This window comes from Polyodon spathula, chromosome 2 (genome assembly GCF_017654505.1).
Source record: "Polyodon spathula isolate WHYD16114869_AA chromosome 2, ASM1765450v1, whole genome shotgun sequence".
In the NCBI taxonomy this organism is placed as follows: Eukaryota; Metazoa; Chordata; class Actinopteri; order Acipenseriformes; family Polyodontidae; genus Polyodon; species Polyodon spathula.
Genome location: NC_054535.1, coordinates 61861037 through 61881988, shown reverse-complemented (window position 1 = coordinate 61881988; position 20952 = coordinate 61861037). Strand labels below are relative to the sequence as shown.

The 20952-nt window shown below is 39.1% G+C and overlaps 1 protein-coding gene across 5 annotated transcripts in view; it reads right to left on the bottom strand.

Annotated features, from left to right (window-relative positions):
• The window catches only part of LOC121298978 (clathrin light chain A-like), a 39970-nt gene that overhangs the window by 2828 nt on the left and 16190 nt on the right, over positions 1 to 20952 (bottom strand). For 2 of the 5 annotated variants that reach the window (XM_041226399.1, XM_041226406.1), the window contains exons 3-5: positions 16911 to 17028; positions 16536 to 16647; positions 15590 to 15643 (exon numbers count right to left, since the gene is read on the bottom strand). In XM_041226399.1, the coding sequence (XP_041082333.1) occupies positions 15590 to 15643; positions 16536 to 16647; positions 16911 to 17028 (284 nt within the window). Of the gene's footprint in view, positions 1 to 13545; positions 13630 to 15589; positions 15644 to 16535; positions 16648 to 16910; positions 17029 to 20952 lie in introns of all 5 variants that reach the window. The other 3 variants (XM_041226390.1, XM_041226413.1, XM_041226422.1) reach the window with 3 other exon arrangements.

Below are 20952 nucleotides of genomic sequence, written 5' to 3'. Positions count from 1 at the left end.
TTATTTTTATTTTATATATTTTTTAACAAAAGCTAAACTGACCACATACATGGAGAGCGACAACGGGAGTGATGAAGATTGATACCAGCGACAGTAATGCTGACTCATCACTCAGCGATGATGATGAAGAGGATGTGGAGCCAAGAACAGCAGGGGACTGGGTGTTGGGGACTGGGGATCCCTGCCATGATACCAATCCTGCAATGTTTGATTTTGCACCCGTTTACACAAATTTGCACCATTGGAGTGCTTTTGTTCCTGAAAACCTAAATTACTTACCTTGTGACTGTACTAACAAAAGAGCATGCAGCTACTTTACAGGTAAGCCAGCTGCAAACGGGAAGCTGTTTGGTTTGAAATGGCAGTGCTGTGACGAAATACTATCAAAACACAGTACTGGGTACAAGGCATTAAAGCAGGTGTCTGTGGCAGCCAGATCCACCACAATGCCTGCGCAAAGTAGCCATGTATACGCATTTGTGACTAATACAACAGAGACCACAAAAAAGGTGCAGGGTCTGCTACGAAAATGAAAACAAAAGAAAGGACACAAGAAAAATGTGCAGTGGTTGCGAAGGCAACCCCGGGTTCTGTTGTATTCAACATTTCAATCAATGGCACAGAGCAACTCGATAATGGCACATGTTTTGATGTTTGATAATTACCATTTACTGATTATTATTGTTATTAGCAGTGGTTTTGTTTTCACTGTTCAAACAAAAAAAAAAAAAAAAAAAGTTTTTATCTCTATATTGAGCATGGATATGCAGTACACAGGAGCCACAAAGGGTTAATGAAAAACACAGTTTAGGTCATTTACTTGTGTTTTATTCATCATATTTTAACATTTTATAGAAGTTACAGGTTTGAAAATATTACTATTATTATTTTCTAAATCTGGTACCTGGGAAGGGGTTTTATTTTTGCATCTGCAGTTGAAGTGATTAAGAGCCCCAGCTTGTACCTGGTGAGGTCACCGGCCCCAGGAGATAACAGCGACCGTCCCAAGGGTCTCAGCATCATTTTCTTTACAGGCCAGTTGTGTTGGAGTGAATGCAGCAACCTTGATTAATGGTTACATTTATACTACAAGCCGTCGCAAGAAATTGACCGGCAGACGTGCTAAAAGGAAGATAAACTGCCTTCAGCATTCTGTCCCAAGACTGATTGAAGGTTCATGGCATATGCATATGGTTAGGGCTTGAAGTTTTCGGTTTTAACCGATAATAAACCAGAAAAACACCCTCAAAGACCTATTTAGAAGGTTTTTTTTTTTTTTTTTTTTTTTAAACAGATAAATGTGGGTTTGGCACCATATTTTAAATAGTGTCAGTCATGCACTACTGTCTTTCTACATAAGGAAAACAGCATTCAGAAGGCAGGCAGCGTGCAAAGACACTGAAACAGACCAGTCATCAACTCTGTCATTTGTGTCAATGTGTCAGTTGCTTAAAGGCCGCAAACCCGCATCATGGCAGCGCCAGTTAGTTTTTTTGGCATTATGGAACCGAAAAAGTTACAGTAAATAGAAAACTGCTGTACAGTTATGCTTCTACTAATGCATGTTAACATTTTTTGTGCACAATGACTGCCTTATTATTATGATTAAGATTATTATTACAGTGGCTTGCGAAAGTATTGACCCCCCTTGACATTTTTCCTATTTTGTTGCCTTACAACCTGGAATTAAAATGGATTTTTTGGGGGTTTGTATCATTTGATTTATACAACATGCCTACCTCTTTGAAGATGCAAAATATTTTTTATTGTGAAACAAACAAGAAATAAGACAAAAAAACAGAAAACTTGAGCGTGCATAAGTATTCACCCCCCCAAAGTCAATACTTTGTAGAGCCACCTTTTGCAGCAATTACAGCTGCAAGTCTCTTGGGGTATGTATCTATAAGCTTGCCACATCTAGCCACTGGGATTTTTGCCCATTCTTCAAGGCAAAACTGCTCCAGCTCCTTAAAGTTGGATGGGTTTCACTGGTGTACAGCAATATTTAAGTCATACCACAGATTCTCAATTGGATTGAGGTCTGGGCTTTGACTAGGCCATTCCAAGACATTTAAATGTTTCCCCTTAAACCACTCGAGTGTTGCTTTAGCAGTATGCTTAGGGTCATTGTCCTGCTGGAAGGTGAACCTCTCTGACTCAAATCTCTGGAAGACTGAAACAGGTTTCCCTCAAGAATTTCCCTGTATTTAGCGCCATCCATCATTCCTTCAATTCTGACCAGTTTCCCAGTCCCTGCCGATGAAAAACATCCCCACAGCATGATGCTGCCACCACCATGCTTCACTGTGGGGATAGTGTTCTTGGGGTGATGAGAGGTGTTGGGTTTGCGCCAGACATAACGTTTTCCTTGATGGCCAACAAGCTCAATTTTAGTCTCATCTGACCAGAGTACCTTCTCCCATGTTTGGGGAGTCTCCCACATGCCTTTTGACGAACACCAAACGTGTTTGCTTATTTTTTTCTTTAAGCAATGGCTTTTTTCTGGCCACTCTTCCATAAAGCCCAGCTTTGTGGAGTGTACAGCTTAAAGTGTTCCTATGAACAGATCCTCCAATCTCCGCTGTGGAGCTTTGCAGCTCCTTCAGGGTTATCTTTGGTCTCTTTGTTGCCTCTCTGATTAATGCCCTCCTTGCCTGGTCCGTGAGTTTTGGTGAGCGGCCCTCTCTTGCCAGGTTTGTTGTGGTGCCGTATTCTTTCCATTTTTTAATAATGGCTTTAATGGTGCTCCGTGGGATGTTCAAAGTTTTGGATATTTTTTTGTAACCCAACCATGATCTGTACTTCTCCACAACTTTGTCCCTGACCTGTCTGGAGAGCTCCTTGGTCTTCATGGTGCCGCTTGCTTGGTGGTGCCCCTTGCTTAGTGGTGTTGCAGACTCTGGGGCCTTTCAGAACAGGTGTATATATACTGAGATCATGTGACAGATCATGTGACACTTAGATTGCACACAGGTGGACTTTATTTAACTAATTATGTGACTTCTGAAGGTAATTGGTTGCACCAGATCTTAGAGGCTTAATAGCAAAGGGGGTGAATACATATGCATGCACAACTTTTCCGTTATTTATTTTTTAGAATTTTTTGAAACAAGTTATTTTTTTCATTTCACTTCACCAATTTGGACTATTTTGTGTATGTCTATTACATGAAATCCAAATAAAAATCCATTTTAATTCCAGGTTGTAAGGCAACAAAATAGGAAAAATGCCAAGGGGGGTCAACACTTTCGCAAGCCACTGTATATCTACACAAATATCAAACCTTAAAATCAGAGCACCATGTTTAATCGTAGGAAAAAATGTAAGTAACTTGTATGCTGATATTAAATACTGCAGTACTCTAGGTCATATGATGGGGTGGGCAGAAAGTAAAAGCTGTGTCTGTAGTGTGATAGATACGCGGGCGGTAATGGGCGTAAAATGAAATCTGTTACTTCTCGGATTAAAAATGCATATTGAGTTCTACATTCTACATGTGAATATGTATTAGTGAAATGTACATTCCATTTAAATACCAGAATTCCAATTAAGGTGCGTGGCTAACTACCCCAGGACTTAAAGTGGACCACTAACAGTGTATTAAAAGGCAGAAGGACTGCCTGCCCTAAAACACACTGGTCTCAGGGTTCTGCTGATCATGACATTGTCGGCAGAATCTGGTAAAAGTATGAGGCGTGGCCCATACTGCAGCGTTGCAAATCTCTGTTACAGATGCGCCCTGGAATTAAGAGGTGGCAAGGCCTCTTGTGGAGTCGACACTGACCTTCTCTGGTGTGGGCAGGTTCTCTAGATCGTCTACAATTCACCTCGACAGTCACTACTTAGGCCTGAAGCAAGCAAGCAATTACTATGCCAGTGCCATAACCGGACAGAGCGTATTGTAAGGTTTAATGTAATACTTTTATGCCCCTTTAAATGGTAAGGAAGTGAGAAATCATTGAAACGCTGTGTATAAGGGCTCGAATGATGGTCTTCAGCTTTCCAGATAAGGTTTTGGGTCTGGGAGTAACTTACCCTCTAATTTGAACTCTGAGAGTAAAATGTATTTTTTCAGTGGGTAAAATGCAACATTACCTTGAAGTCATGAGTAATCTCGATAAATCCTGTACAATCTTCAATGATAATGGGGTAGAGTGACAGAAAGACAATGATTCTTGGTGATAAATCTCCCTCCCGACCTGTGAGAGCTCTAAATAACAGGAACAGAGTACTCTGGACTACTTGGCATGACACTTTGTTCCGAGGGTTAAGGAAGTCGGTCATGTAGAAAAGAGACAGAGCTTCAGTACACTAACTCATTGACCCTGATGGGAAATTATGTCGCAGCTGCGGATTGGAGGAGCGACTGCAATCGTTTACCAAGGGGTCATGAGTGACGATATAGATATGGGTCGAAGCGATGTTATCTGTACCTTTGTTTTTGGTTATTAATAAGTGACACGGAAGGACCTGTGTTTTTGTGAATGATCTTGAGTGTTTGTTTTGTTCTGTCTCTTGTATCCACTAGACAGCTAACACTTTCCGGAGCTGTCGCCAGAGGCCAGCACAAACCCGGAACAGCACTGCACTCGTATCACTGTACACTGTATTCTTACCACAATCACTAATTCACGCACTAACCAGACTTGTATATTTGTTTTGCGTTTAATGTGGGGGGATACAATAACAAGACTATTATTTTGGGACCAACCAGGGGATTATAATGCAAGTAATACACGGTGCTGTATTACTTACCTGCATCATTATTTACTGTTTGTTTTGCCGTCAGGCACTAGACATAAAAGAAATAAAAACAAACCTTTGCACCTGGATTACAATTGTCTGTCTGTTCTTTAATCACATGCACACTATTAACCACTTTGCCACAGGTAGGCATTAAAAAAAGAGCCTTCCATTTTAACTGCAATATTACTTTTAACTAGTGTACAACCATGTGTGTGTTCTACAAGGTTCTTTATTAACTCAGCACATTTTATTCAAGGTATCACACTGACTGCAAACAGTGGCGGCGTTTGTCCCGCGGTGTCCCCGACAGACGATGCATTTATCATGTCTGTTCTCTGAAGGCAACTTGGCCTTGCAAGAAACAGATGCATAAAACCAGGGCACAGCAGGGCTCTCTACTATGTGGCAGTGCACCTGCCACTACTCCACACTTTCAAATTAGACTTTACATGTAGAATCTACACAAACTAATCCACATTGATAAAGTTAAAAAATGCATATAGAATATAAAGTATTTAGACTTGCAGAAAAAAAAACAGATTAATCTCAGTTGCATAAGTATTCAACCCCTTTGCTACAGCAGCCCTAAATCAGTTCAGGTGCAACTGACTTGTTTGAAAGGTCACAAAATTAGTGACATTGTTTCAGCCTGTGTGTACTCAAAGTGGTTTAACTTGTAGATAATTTCCATCAGCTATATGAAGACTTTCAAGCTGCAACTCACACAGTGATCCAACAAAGCAACCATGAAGACCAAAAAGCTTTCGAAACAAGTCAGGTATAAAGTGGGAGAGGCACAGAGCAGAAGGGTACAAGAAAATGTCAAAGGTGCAGATTATCCCTCTCAGCCCAGTCAAGTCCATCATTAAGAAGTGGAAGATGCATCACACCATCCGGACAATAACCAGATCAGGTCGCCCTCCCAAACTGAGCAGCCGGGCAAGCAGGAAACTGGTTCGGCATGTCACTCTGAAGCCAACAATGACTTTGAGAGATCTGCAAAGTTCTGTGTCTGAGATGGGAGTCAGTGTTCACACATCAACAATAAGCCAGTCCCTACACAATGCTGGCCTGTATGGACGGGTTGCAAGAAAGAAGTGGAGTTTCCAAAAAAGCAAAGATGATACTGCAGAAATGTGGGAAAAGATTTTGTGGTTAGATGAGACAAAATTTTTACTTTTCAGTCTAATTTTAAGCGTTATGTCTGGTGCAAGCCCAACACCGTTCATCACCCAGTCAACACCATCTCAACTGTCAAGCATAGTGGTGGCAGCATCATGTTATGGGGATGCATCTATCCTCAGCAGGTACTGGGAAGCTTGTTAGGATAGAGGGGAGAATGGATGGTGCAAAGTACAGACGAATCCTTGAGGAAAACCACTTCCCATTTTCATGTTGTTCTTGTACTTCACAAACTTCTTCGACTTCTTCATCCGAACAGCTTGTTGTTGGTGCATATACTTGGATGACCTGAAGTTCATACTTCCTTGAAACTTTCACTATCAGTCTTGCAGACCTCTCTGATGTGCTATCAATCTCTACTAAGTTATTCTTGATTCTCTTGTGGACGATGAATACAATGAATACAATGTTCATCCATCTGTAATGCCTCGGTAGAAGAGAAGATGTCCACTCTTGAGTTCTAGTAGTCCTTCTTCTTTTCGCTGTAATTCGCTTGGTCCTATGATGTCCCACTTGATTCTTCCAAGTTCTTCTTCCAACTCGAAGTCTTGCTTCACCTGAGAAACATCTGCAGTTGTATGTGGCCAGGGCCAGTGTTCTGTGGCAGCCTAAAATCTTAACCCTTTGCAGTCCTGTCGGACCAGATTCAACATTACAATTTTCCCTTGCCGGTCCGATGACGGACAGCGGCCAACATCAAAAAGATGTCTCTAAAAAAACTAGGAGGCAAGTTCAGCATGGAAGAGGGGGTCTTGGTCTCAGTTCAGCTCCTACATGGCACAAGGCAACCCCAGCTCAACGAAGGAAGCTGGTAGTCAATGAGGCACGTAAAGGCCGTTTCCCAGGTCAAGCAGGGTGAAAGGACGAGATGGGAGAGTGTGGAACAACGCAAGATTGGCTGACAAGACCTATGAACAATGGAACAGAGCAGGATCAGTTTCCTCATCAGATCTACATATGATGTTCTCCCATCACCACAGAACCTAAACCTCTTGGTGGGTGAGGATCCCTCATGTCCTTTTTATTCATGACCTGCAACATTAAGGCACATTTTGTCAGGATGTAAGGTGGGTGTTCTGGATAAGAACACATTGTTCATCTGGTAGTTAACAGTGCTATAGGAGGATGCTGTGGACAAAGCATATGAGAGGAATAAACTTTGGTATGCTCAACTAGCTACTGAAGCGGAACAGCGATGGAGAGTCTGGGTTTGCCCAGTGGAGTTGGGTTGTCAAGGATTTGTGGCCCACTCTACAACCCGGTTTCTCAGAAATGTTAGGTCCAGTGGCCAAGAGTTGTGTTGCACAGTGAAGAACTTATTTAGTCAACGTCTGTGTTGAGACCATTTTTGCAATAGTTTTTTTGCAATAGTTTTTGTATTAAAATTGATTATTCTTTTATGTTATTTTCTGTTACAAATTGAACAAAGAAGCTGGGAGTGGTATTTTGGGTTTTTGATCTCAGGAATGTAGAAGAGACTAGGTCATCTTGGCTACCCAGTAGACGAGACGAACCGTTGGGGGGGGGGGGGGGGGGGGGGAATCTCAGAGACAACAGGTGCACAGAAATGTGAGGGGCCTTGCTTGCCTGCCTGTGGTGTTGGTGAAGTAAAGGAAAGTTTGTGAGGCTTGGAAACTTGCCACCAGTACACAGGTATAGGAAGGAGTTGTCACATTACATAATTAAAAGGGTGTGTTCTGGAATCTACAAAACTGAAGTGAATGCATTGTCTGGTGCTCAGTTCTATCAATCTTACTGTAGCCCAGAGTGACGCGACTCTGTTCAATACAATTGTTCTACTTTGAGCTTTACAAATAAACATATATCTGACACCACTAATATTGTTTATCATTTTCATTATTTCTTATAATATCTACATCATCAGATGGAAAGAAACGCAAACTAATTAAGACGCAGATGGATCACATTAGTTTATGGTAAAGCTACTTCTTAGTTGGTGCTTATCTTGGTGAGAGTAGAGTTCAAATCAGTTTTAACATCTACAGGAAATAATTTATATATTCTCGCCAGCACTGTTGAGCGTAAACGGGCCACTACATTGCTACCTGGAAAAATGACGCTGTAAAATCAGGCTGCTACGCTGAGTTTTTTTTTTTTTTTTTTTTTTTAACAGCCAAAAAATAATAATCATCCCGTGAAACATTGTTGATTATTGGGAGTACATCAACCTATGACGCAGACTCTGCATCTATCTGCTGACAACCAGATATAGAATATTATCCTGACTAGGGATGGAACGGCATACAATTTGAATGGTATGATAACCCTTAAAAAAAACACTGTGTTAACCTTAATATCACGTTTTACAGTACATCATGCAAGTTATAAAATAAAGGCTTAAATGAAGAAAGACTAATGTAAATCACTTAAATTACTGTAATTCACAAAAATAAAACCAACAAATCACACTTCCTTTCATGGAATGACTTAAATATTTGTTATTTTGTATTATAAAATGGGTATTTTAAATACTTTATCCTGATTGGTCAAAATAGGTCACATGAGGGTGTTGATATTACAGCATATTACCACTGGGTTGGCACTTTCTTTCAAAAACAGGCAAATCACTGGCAGATACCCATACACTAGAATTTAAAAACAAAAATGGCTGACATATTGGAATTTATCGCAATAAACATGACCGACGAGATTTATGTAAACGTTGAACTTTTGGGAAACCGAAGTGTACTTGAGATATTGAAAGAATCTGAATCGGACACCAATGATTAAAGTAGTGGGGGGGGGGGGAATAAAGCAAAAGTATTCAAATCTCGCCATTCTGATTGCTCTGTTCCTTCTCCCTGAACTATGGTGTTAACCTATCCCATTTTCAAAATAGTTTAACTCTTAAACTTTCAGCTTTTCATAAAATATTTGGGTCCCTCTTAAGAGACTCTGGGGTTAAAAGATGTTTTGTTGCCGTTGCTCCCACTGTCCGTTCTGCGGTCTGCCTGCCTGCTGCCACTGGACCCACCCCCTGCGCAGCTGTGTGATCTAATGCTGAACATTTATAAATTCATCTCAACGGTTCCTGCCATACCTTTTAAATGTGTCCAGGTACGAGGGTATCATGTCTTCTGTTGTGCCCTGCATTGTTTTAAATTGTTTCTAATACTGGTCCAATAGTTCTCCACGTTACCAAGCTGTAATTTGCAAAGTCAGTTTGATAAGTAACCGGGTATTCCATGCAAATAACATCTTTCTCGCCACTGTGAAGCTGTAGCACAAATCTGGTATGGATACCTCCTGTTACTACCCAGGATAACAAAGGATAATGATTTTAAAAAAAAAAAAAAAACAACACGCACTCTCACCTGATACATAAATCTTGTGAGGAAGGGTCTGCGTTTTAAGACTCATTTGTGCTGTGTCATGATGAAAATGGGCAGTAATATTTTACTTTAAAATGTAATGATAATCCAAGAATTACAAGAAGTGTAACGAATCAAAACTGCATTTTCGATGGCAATGTTCAATTAAGCACCTGAAATTATTTTTTAATTAATGCATTTTTTTTTATTTTTTTTTTTTAATGTTTTAGGGACTATTTTTTCTAAGGTCAGGCAGAGGTGGAAGGATATTTAATAAAAATAACCTTTTTGTTTAAAAAAAAAAATGTAAAAACAAGTTAATTTTTATTTGCAATGCTGGGTCTATGCTAATTTTAATTGAGACATTGGTGGTGTTCTTTTAATGCAGATTTCAGCAGTTCTGCACGTCGAGATGAATGCTGTAGACGTCACTCAGTCACAGAAATTCTGCATTGCCCAGTGCAACATCTTATTATATAATGAAACTTTATCATATATTAAACTGACGATGATCCAGACAAATGTAAATATATAGCACACTGAAAATATGTGCTCTGCTGCAAGGTTTGGAAAAGGCATTTCTCTAAAGCTGCGCGAGATGTCAAAGACAGCAGCCAAGAGCAGTTGGCTCAGTAAGTTCTGGATAACAGTACGAAACAATTGAAACATGTGTTCTGTGTTGCTGACAGTTTTCTTCAAAACCATTACCAGTTCACAAAAGATCTTCAGGCAATTCATTAAGGCTGCAAGTACCATCGCTTGATTTAGAAGAAGCGTGTTTGCAGTTGAAAAAAATGTGTTAACCGGTGTATAAAAGAATTACGACAATTACGCTGCAGAATAAAAGGAACGGTATTAAAACGTTATACTGACCTATCCCTAATACTGACAACTACCACAAAGCGTAACATGTGTATGACTTTTCCTGGCTCGCCTGCAGGGGGTTGCAAGGATCTCTGTTTCCTTCCCGCCCAGCCCCCCACTCCTGCCCTCCCACCACCACTCTGTGAAAAATTCCTGGCGAGAACATAGATTTTATATATATATATAAAAATCTATAATATCTATAATAATGTACTGTGTATATTATTATATTATATACACAGTACCAGTACACCTGCTTGAAACCAGGTTTTTCATGATTATCTATGCTTTTAACTGTATAAACTTGTCTATAAACACTTAATATTTCATTAAATGATACATGTACTTATATAAGCTGATAATCATCAGTGAACTGCATTCAAAAATTTAATTTTTAAATGAAAATGTAAATCTAGTCAACTTCAATGAAATGGTCACCCAAAGCAAGGGGATTTCAGTCTGAAGCCCAAGTCAGCTAAAAGTCTGAAATGTGTATAACATGGTGTTAGAACACTGGCCAAAGTATAAAAGTGTGTTTATTAGATGTTCTGAGTAAACTAGCATGTTACCTAATTAACCTTTTGTCACCAATTATTGTTAACTGGTGAGTTCGTGATTACTATAAATATAGTTAGCATAGGCAAAAGTTTGTCATTCCTGAATGTAAGGGAGCAGAAAATGGCAAAATATGCTCAGTTAAGCAAGGAAAAAAAAGTCTGCAACTACTTTAAGAAATGAAGGTCAATCTAAGACAAATCGCAAGGACTTTGCAAGTGTCTGTAACTGATGTGGCCAAGACTATCAAACGATTTAAAGAAACTGGCACTCATGAGGACCGAACAAAGTCAGGCAGGACAAGGGTGACCTCAGAATCAGAGAACAAATTCATTTGAGTCACAAGTCTGCGAAATGGCGATTAACTGCCCCTGAAATACAAGCTCAGCTAAATGCTACTAGAAGTACAGATGTTTCAACATCAACTGTTCAGAGGAGATTGTGTGAAGCTGGCCTAACTGGAAGAATTGCTGCAAAGAAACCATTGTTAAGAGTGCAGAATAAGAGGAAGAGACTTGCCTACGCCAAAAAACACAAAAACTGGACGTTTGAGGAGTGCAAGTCGGTCTTATGGACCGATGAGTCAATATTTGAAATATCTGGGTCCAACCGCCGAGTATTTGTAAGACACAGAGAGGGTGAGCGCATGAGTTCTGCATGTGTGGTTCCCACTGTCAAGCATGGAGGGGGCAGTGTCATAGTCTGGGGTTGCTTTGCTGGTGACAGAGTTGGTGATCTTTACCAAGTCCATGCAAGTTCAACCAGCATGGCTATCATAGCATACTTCAGAGGCATACCATTCCATCAGGATTACGGCTAGTTGGGCAGTCCTTCATTCTTCAGCAAGATAATGACCCGAAACACATCTCAAAGTTGTGTAAGAACTATCTGCCAAAGCAGGAAAATGAAGGACAACTCAATCTAATAACCTGGCCTGCCCAGTCTCCAGACCTTAATCCCCTAGAACTTGTATGGGACGAACTGGATAGAGTGTCAAATCAAAGCTACCCACAGTGCCCTACATCTCTGGGAATTGCTGCAGAAGAGCTGAGAGGACATGTCGGGTTATTTCCTGCTGAAACTTGTTAACTGGATGCCTCGTGTTTGTGAGGCTGTTATTAAGGCAAAGGGTGGCTATTTTGAGGCCAAGATTTAGAGACAATTTTCTTGAACATTGCTTTGATACAATATACAAAACAAAACATAAGGAGTAACATGTGTTTTCATTTTCGAGTATTTACAGAAACATAAACGACGTAAAATATTGTCAATTATGAAAAAAACCTAGTTTCCAGCAAGTGTACTCAAACTTTTGACTGGTACTATACACACACATACATAATCAGAACCTAGGATAAGAATTATACGATTAAAATTCCTGCAAAATTATTTCAAAATTGAAATGAGAGAAAAAGTGAATATATCAATTTATCTCGTTTTCACTAAAATGTCAAAGCTTACACCTTCCTTAGGCAGGGTGAAAGAAAAATGGCGCTTATCTCCACTGATAACTCCTGGGGTACCCAACGCAAGAGGGACTTTCAAGGGAGTAGCTTTGAGTAAGTGCTCAAGTAATTTGGGCTGCAAGAGATATCCCACTCAGTATTGGTTACATTTTGTACTTGAAAAGGGAACTAGCAGTTACCTAGACACTACATTGCAAATTCCTACCCTACAGCAGACAGAACATTTCCTTCAGATACTAATTACCAACATTATGTTTGAAGCAACTGTATATCCTCACCAGATTAATGTAGCTTACATACAATTTGCATCAACAGTGGTTCTAAAGTCAGTTGGCCACTTTGTCCACCTGTTGTGGGAAAAAAAATTGCTGCCTTAATACATTAATACTTGTACTATCTTCCTAGAATGGCCTCCATTTGTCATAAGTAGAGCCTTCACCATCAAAATAATTTTAAAAAACAGCAGAATACCAAATTCTCTCACGTACATGCGGTACACACGACTTTCTGATGGGTGGCATCTTTCAATTTGGTTAGAAATACTTTTTTGCAAGGATTTACTGTAGTTTGAAGAGGCCAAGTGAATTTAAAATTCTACTGTTCAAAGATTTGGTACTGTATTTTGATACTTGAAAGTGCTCACATGTTATAATTAAATATAAAATGAAATACATTAAATGATAACAAAACAAGCCACTTAAGGGTTTGTAATGCAGGGTACACAGTTGCTTTAAACTAGGTATTCATTCTTCTGGTTTCATATCAGAATATTTTCAAAAATAAAAAGTTAACAAGAACGTTTTTAAATAACTGTCTGTCTTAAAAACTAGAACTCAAAACGTAAATGCGCATTCAAATTATCAGTGCGTCTTAAATTGCTGTACAAATGCATTAAACCACCATTTAAACAAAATGTTTAACATTAACAGTATGGAAAATACTTGGACAGCGTAGTAAAATAAAAGAATAATAGGTCTAATTGTAGAGATGACAGGCAAGACATTCAGCTAGGAACAATACAAATACATACAACAGATTACACTTTTGACTGCAAAAAAAGTTTGGACTATCACACCTGTAAATCAAATATTTTAAATTATTAGGTATATATATATATAAGTGAATAAATAATGCAAATTCAACCATGTAAGCATCAACAACCAAATAAAAATATAGTAAAACATAAAAAAAGAAAACAAATAAATCTAACTAATCTTACTTCAGTTTGCGTTTTCTGGAAAACTACATGTCTTTGTTTTTTTGTTTTTTTTTAATCTTTTATCCTCAACCCACAGCAACGAAGACCTGTATTCTGTTTTAGGAAAGAACCCTCAAAAACAGCAAAACAGTTAACAAATCTAATATAAAGAATATGTTTATCTACATTCATGTTTACTTACTGGTCAGTATAAGATACTGAAACAGTTTGACTACTTATCCTGAGGTAGTCTTTCTGTGAAGTTACTTGGTGCTTGGTAATGATTCTAGAATAAAGAATATATAGAACAGGGGAAGGCATTGTTGCAGACAGTTATTGGTTTTACAATACAAATAACAGGCTTTTGAAATGTTAAAAATGTACCGAATGCCTAGAAAGACGATTCAATCTTAAAACAACCCAGATCTGACACTGAACGATTATCACCTGATGTAGCTTTCCCTTTGTGACTAGCAGCACTAATTAGTCCCTGAGCTCTGGAGTTGTGCCCTCTGCCAGTATTGAAAAAAAAAAAAATCTTCCCACTGATAACTTGGGATATAGGCCTATTTCAAACCTCCCTTTCCTGTCCAAAGTTCTTCAACGTGTTGTGGCACAACAACTAAATACTCTCCTCATGTTAAATAGTCTTTATGAACCACTCCAGTCAGGTTTTAGACAGCTGCACAGCACTGAAAGAGCTCTGGTCAAGGTTGTCAAGGATCTGCTGATGGCTTCTGATTCTGGGGCCCTCTCTATGTTGGTCTTACTGGACCTTAGTGCTGCCTTTGACACTGAACTATAATACTCTCCTTGCCCAACTGGAGAATATGCTTGGCATATCTGGTACAGCCCTAGGTTGGTTTAACCCCTACCTCCACGAGAGAAAGCATTTTGTCTCCTTGGGTGGTTTCAGGTCTACTACTGGACTGGTTTCTTCTGGTGTTCCCCAGGACTCCATAATGGGACCTATCCTATTCAGCATGTATATGCTTCTGATAGGTCAAATTTTTTGAAGTCACAGTGTAAATATTTAAAATCTATGCCCAGATTTATCTGCAAACCACACCTGATATTGACATGGCTGCTTCTGTGCTCACAAATTGTATTACTGACATCAAGCTCTGGATGCAACAAAACTTTCTGCAGTTAAACAGTGACAAGACTGAAGTTATGTTATTAGGTGCCCCACATCAACAGCGCAAATCCAGTTGTCGACACATAATTATTGATGGGGTACTAAGTGAATTTTGTTCCAAAACGAAAAACTTGGGGGTTATTTTTTACCCTAGTCTAACTTTTGAACCTCATAATATTCCGCAGGAATATTACCAAGTTGTCTTTCTTTCATCTTCGGAACATTGCTCGGCTGCGCTCTGTCTTGTCCATGCTTTTGTTTCCTCCAGACTTGACTATTGCAATGCCCAATTTACTGGGGTGTCAAAGAATACCATCCAAAAACTCCAGGATGTCCAGAATTCAGCAGGCAGGTTGTTAACCAGGTCCCGCTCCAGTGAACATATAACCCCTGTATTAATTTCTACACTGGTTGCCAGTCAAATTCTGTATTGATTATAAAATTTTATTGTTATCTTAAGGTCAATAGGGGAATTTCTCCCCCATATCTCTGACTTGCTGTCAAATTACACTCCTGGGCATGCTCTACAGTCCGCCAATGCTGGTCTTTTAACTGTTCCCTAACCAAGCTGCAAACAGGGACAGGGCTCACTCCCGCTCGAGACTTAAGTTTGAGTCCCTGTCTGTTATTAAATCCTGCCTCAAAACCACATTTATTTAAATTGCCATTCTTTCAGATTCTTTGTTGTTTTTATTTTCTTGATTTTTAATGTTGTTAGTAGTTTGTATCCAATTCTGAATAGGTCATGAGTTTTGTTTAATTGCTATTCTACTTGTCTTCCCTTGCTGTGTTCAGCACTTTGTGACAATCCGTTATGAAAGACGCTATATAAAATAAAGATGATTATTATTATTATTATTATTATTATTATTATTATTATTATTATTATTATTATTATTATTATTATTATAAGGATTATTATGATGCTTAGGGAATAATCTTGAACAAGCAATTTTGGTAACACTCACCATTGGTCCATCTAGACACCTTACAACAGATTGAGAAAACCAAATCAAAACGAAACAAAAAGACCAAGAAAAAAGTGACGCAGAGCAAATAAGTAAGTGACAATAGAAGAAAGGATAAAATATTAGTTTTAGCAACATACACGTAACCAATCAGGTCAGCGAAGGGTTGTCTGTAGAAAGCTTCATCTTGTACCCTAGACAGCAAGAGGTCCAATAAGAAAGCAGCAAGCAGGAGAAAAGAGAGAATGAGGTAAAAAGAAGAAGAAAGATACAGGTATAACATACTCGGAAAGTGTTGTTATTGCTTTTGGGGTTAAATTGCTTGATAGGATGACAGTATCAGATTTCAGTATTGTGTTTCTGTATTTTGGTTTGGTATTTCCTACTGCAATGCCAGAGGTGTGCGTTTAAATTAATATCTGTCAATGGAGATCTTATTAATTTAGGGAACACAAATGTATATATGTATGTATGCTGAAGTGTCAATTATACAAATGTTTCTTTCTAATGCTTTCACCAGTGTACTACTGTGCCCAAGTGTCAAGTGGCCAAGTCAACTTCAAAAATTGCCACTGGAGAAAAGATTAAACTACCCAGACAGAGTAAGGAGCAGTAGATCCAGATTTTATTTGACATTTCTGAGGCACAAGCTAAAGTATGTGGGTCTCCTAGGTATGACAAACTGATTAGAATAAAACACAGCAATAAAAAACTATTGTAGTGAAGGCATACATAATAATAATAATAATATTAATATTAAGTAACAGCTGGACAGCATTGCAGTGATTACATGATGATAATATACTGCCTTGACAAAAGACAGATACTGTAACTAAAAGAACAGAACAAAAACGTATTACTGCTCTTACGCATTGAATTGGCAATTTACCGACCACACAAGATTAACCGGCTCATAATTATTCAAAAAGCTGCAAACTGTGGTCTTCATTAATATTCTATGTTTATGCAACATCTGACCCACAAAAATACATCTAAAATGTATACCTCTGCTTGCTGACCCAAGGTAAACTGGAACCCCCTCATGTGCTATTTAGCACTCACTGCTCGGTAAGTGCACTACTTTACCTGTTGTTCACTTTTGTTTTCTCTAGCTGCTCATCTTGCCTGCAATACCATTCTTCCAGATCTATTTTAGCTTTCTCTTTCCATTCTGCTTCTAGTTTGCGGGAGTTTGCATCTGCAGAGGGTAGACAAAAATTGAATTATAAGCAACAAGAATATTCACAGGGATCATGAAAGTATATCAAATACTTTGTAAGGACACAATCCCAAGAAATTCAGTTCATCCTAGATGTGATTTGATAAAATAATCTTTTCTTGAATATAAAACAGACTTAATTTCATGCCATTGGACCGATTCAACTGTGGTTTTACCTGCCGATGAAAATCACCTCTACATATTACAAAAAAATGTATCCGACTGGTCCTTCTCTTGCTTACCCAAGAGCGCCAGACGCTCCAGCTGTTCCTCTCTCCACTTTCGAAGGCTCTCTGGCTCAGAATGTAGCCGATCAACCTGTGAAATCGCTGCATAGGTGTCAGATGGGCCGTTGCTCTCCTAGACAAAAGAATGATTTCCCTCATTTAGATTTGGTCTAGTGGCTAATCATGTGATACCTAGTTTGTTGCAGTTAGTTTAGGAATCATGCCTTCTAATGATGGTGAGTCCAGACTTGAACAGCTTTTTTCAAATGCTGGATGTGTAGGTGGTCAGTTCAGTGTGCCCCCTTGTTTTGTTTCAATTGTGGACTGATATCTACATCTATATCACAGAGGAAACGCCATTCCATTGCACATTGGGCTCACTATATTCTTCAAGACAGCAACTGAAGTCACCTTAAACAACCAAAATATGACCAGCTCCTGATTACTGCCTTGACTACCAGAACTGGCAACTATGCCGTCTGTTCTCTCACTTATGAATCAAGCTCTGGCAGCTAATAATCAACATATGAGTATGGGCAGCACAAGGAGACTTGTTTTTTTAAGCGATGTGTATGCAATTCCATCAGTTTGTTAAGAACCCTCCACCCAAATAAACAAAATACAGTATACAGTTTCCTATGACAGCCTAATCACACCCAGCTGGGAAGAGGTGTGTCAGACAGTGCATTCAGGTCATAAACCAATCAAATGTAATAAATGACTGGCCAGGACCATCAAAAGTGATTATATATATGTTAATTTAAGAAAGTTTTAATGTAAGATTGTAATGTGTTAAACTCATAAGTGTCGTTTACACATTGTTGATCAAAGGAACCAAGTCTACAGAAGCCATTTAGTATTTTAGTGTGAAGTTGTAAGACTTAATCCTTTATTGAACAATTCAACAAAACACTACATTTTCATTAAATCAAAAGCACAATAAAAAAGAACCCACCTACTGGCTCCAGGGATCAGCCATAGCCTTCCCAGCGCATCAGTATTAAAATCCTAAAAACACTACTTTTAAAAAAAAAAAAAATTATAAAATTTGACATTGAAATTGTCATGTTTTAGACGATAGCGTTTGCTGGTCTGCTCTCTGTTCTGACAGCGAAAACCCAGTTCTGCTGACAAGATGCAGGTATCACAATTGCAACTGCTCCAAGTGTCGAAAGCAGGAAGGATGTCGGAATAGTTCTCAATAAAAACCAAGCAGGCCTCTCTATGGTCTTAAAACCATGATTTTTGAGCATGTGTTTTACTTTTCCAAATTCTTGGCTGTGTCAACAGGTAAGATGCTCTGATACAGATCACCGAGTCGCTCTAATACAAGGGACGTGCACAGTGCTACGTAGGATACTGATGTAGGGAGCAGTGAAATCATTTTTACACGCTGCATTGCATAAAACTACTTTAATATAAACTAAATTATTGGTTAGGGATGAAAAGGGCATTTGTTGTCTTTTATATCTGTGTTTTAGAAACACACTGCTGATATTTTTTGCATTTTTTTATAAAATGTCCTCCATATATAAACACAGAATTCTGCATAAACATGACCTCTGAAATGCGGCGTCAACTTTATGTACTAAGGGATCTCCCCTGGAATTCTGTACTGCCGGGTGGCAGAACATTATACCGGGAGCACTTAACGTAAAAATAAACTTCCCTTACCTTAAACATATAATACAACAAATAATCTGTTGTCTTTCATTGACTGTATCTGGTTGTGCTTTTTTATGTTCTACATTTTCTTTTTCATTACTGTTTTTTATTCTGGTAAATTACTGTGCTTATTTAGCCACTCTGCGATTTGACTGGGGAGATTTAAAGTAGGGTTATTGGTTTTGTTTCACACAAAATCTTCCCTTTTAGCTTAACTACTGAGGTTATTGCTTCATTTAAATTGTTTTCCTTAAGTTTTCAGGGCATTTTGCGCCCCCCCTGCCTGCGTTCTGATCAATATAATGGCTTTTATTACTTTTTAAAAACTAACAAATATTTAAATAATTATGAGTGAATAGCTGAACATGAAAATCCTGTGTGCACTAATATTAACTATTACAAATGAGTGAGTATACCCAAGCTGTCACAAGGTTATGGCAGGGTTTGACAATAACCATGGCCCGGTGGCCCGGGGTCGGTAGACAGCGCAGTTTGGCCGGTAGTTATGAAGCCCCACAGGCCCAACTGGGCCATTAACATTTTTTAACTGTATAATGTATATAGTATAGTCCACATGGCTTATGTTTTATGAACACAAGAAAATAGGTCAGTGTGCCAAAAAGCTGAAAAAAACCCATTAAAAAAACAGTTTTTAAAAACATACCCACTCCCTCACCCGATAATGGCGCAATGGAACTCGTCTGAACTTTCGGATTTGTACAGTCAGCATCTGAGACTACGCACTGTTGGTAATACTCGTTACCTCGACATGGCAGCTTATTTATTTATTTTTACAACTATGCAACCAACTGCACCAATAAGCCAAAAGTAACGTACTTAAATCAATAATGATAAAGAAAGAAAGTATAAAAAAGACTTAATCCGGCTTCATGCTGACAGTGAAACAAATGTCAATTACCCAGACTTGCAGAAACATTAGCTTTTTTTGTTGGGAATGCAACATTTAATTGCTCTCATATCCAGTCTCACAGTAATAGTTCGCAAGATAGCAGGTGTTTGTCTGCTGCTGTGACTGCTGCGAGAGAAAAAAAAATAAATGCACCGATGGATACCCAGGTACAGCACATGGAAACTGGACAACGGGATCGAACTGTCTAAACGTTCTGATTTGGGATACAAGATCAGAAATGCCATTCACAATCTTTACAGGACCCGTTCGTATCACCAGTAAGATTGCTGATGATTTGGGAGAGGCGACAAGCGACAACGATCTGAGAACGATTACTGTGTATTATGATTATTGTTTGAATAGTGTTCACTGTTATGATTAGTATAAATCCATTAACCGTTCAGCATTGCTAACAGCTCGGTTGCGAGTTTGCTTGTAAAAAAACGAGGATCATTTGTGCACATACATTTTCAAATCTTGAATACAATATTTTCATTTTCTGACAAGTACGCCAATATGTATGACGAACACACGCCGTCCTCCGAAGTGTGTGTCGTCTGCTTATTTTCAGACTGCAGGCCCACCATGCAGCCACCTCAGAGCTACGATGTCAGAGGACAACACAGCTCTAGGCAGCTTACAGGAAAGCCCGCAGGCGCCCAGCCAGTCTACAGGGAGCGTGGTGAGCCGAGGACACCCTGGCCGACATAACGTCTGAACAATTCCAGTACTAGCTGCCATATTTAATGTCACTATGTTGTTTTAATCCAGTCACCGGTGGATGTACTTCCGGCTCACCAATACATTTGCAGCGGTGAATAAAACAATTCACCCAGTTTTGTACTTATTATTGGGCCAGTTAAAATTGTATCCGGGCCAGTAAAAACACTACCTCAGTGGCCCAAGGGGCCAGTAGTAAAAAAACTAAATATAGAGCCCTGATTATGGTAGTATATCATTGAACTACAAAGGTAAGACGAAACCACCTTGTGCTTGTTAATCAGTATCCAGTAATATCTGGAAGAACATAGAATGAAAACTCACCTAATGTTATGTTGTGAGGGTGGACTGGGAAGCCGCCCTCAACACTATAGTGCCGAACCCAGGCTTATGCGGATCTACAACATTCAGTCGGTAGAACCTAGTAAAAGTACGGTAGGGAAGCCCGCACCGCTGCATTGCTTATGTCCTGGACAGATGCCTGGAAGCCCATGAAGTCACCTGACCCCTGGTGGAATGGCTGGTGGGCTTCTTTGGCGCTGGTGCTCCCTGCAAGATTGGAAAGGAGGGGGTGGAAAGCCTCCAATTCCACCAACTAGTTAATATGAAAAGCCAAGATGGTCTTTGGCAAAAAATCAGGGTTAGTACAAACAGTAACCTTCGTTCTAAAAAAAAAAAAAAAAAAAAAAAAAAAAAAAAAAAAAAAAAATTTGGCTTCCAATACCGAGAACGTTTGTATTTCACTCACCCGCTTAGTGGAGG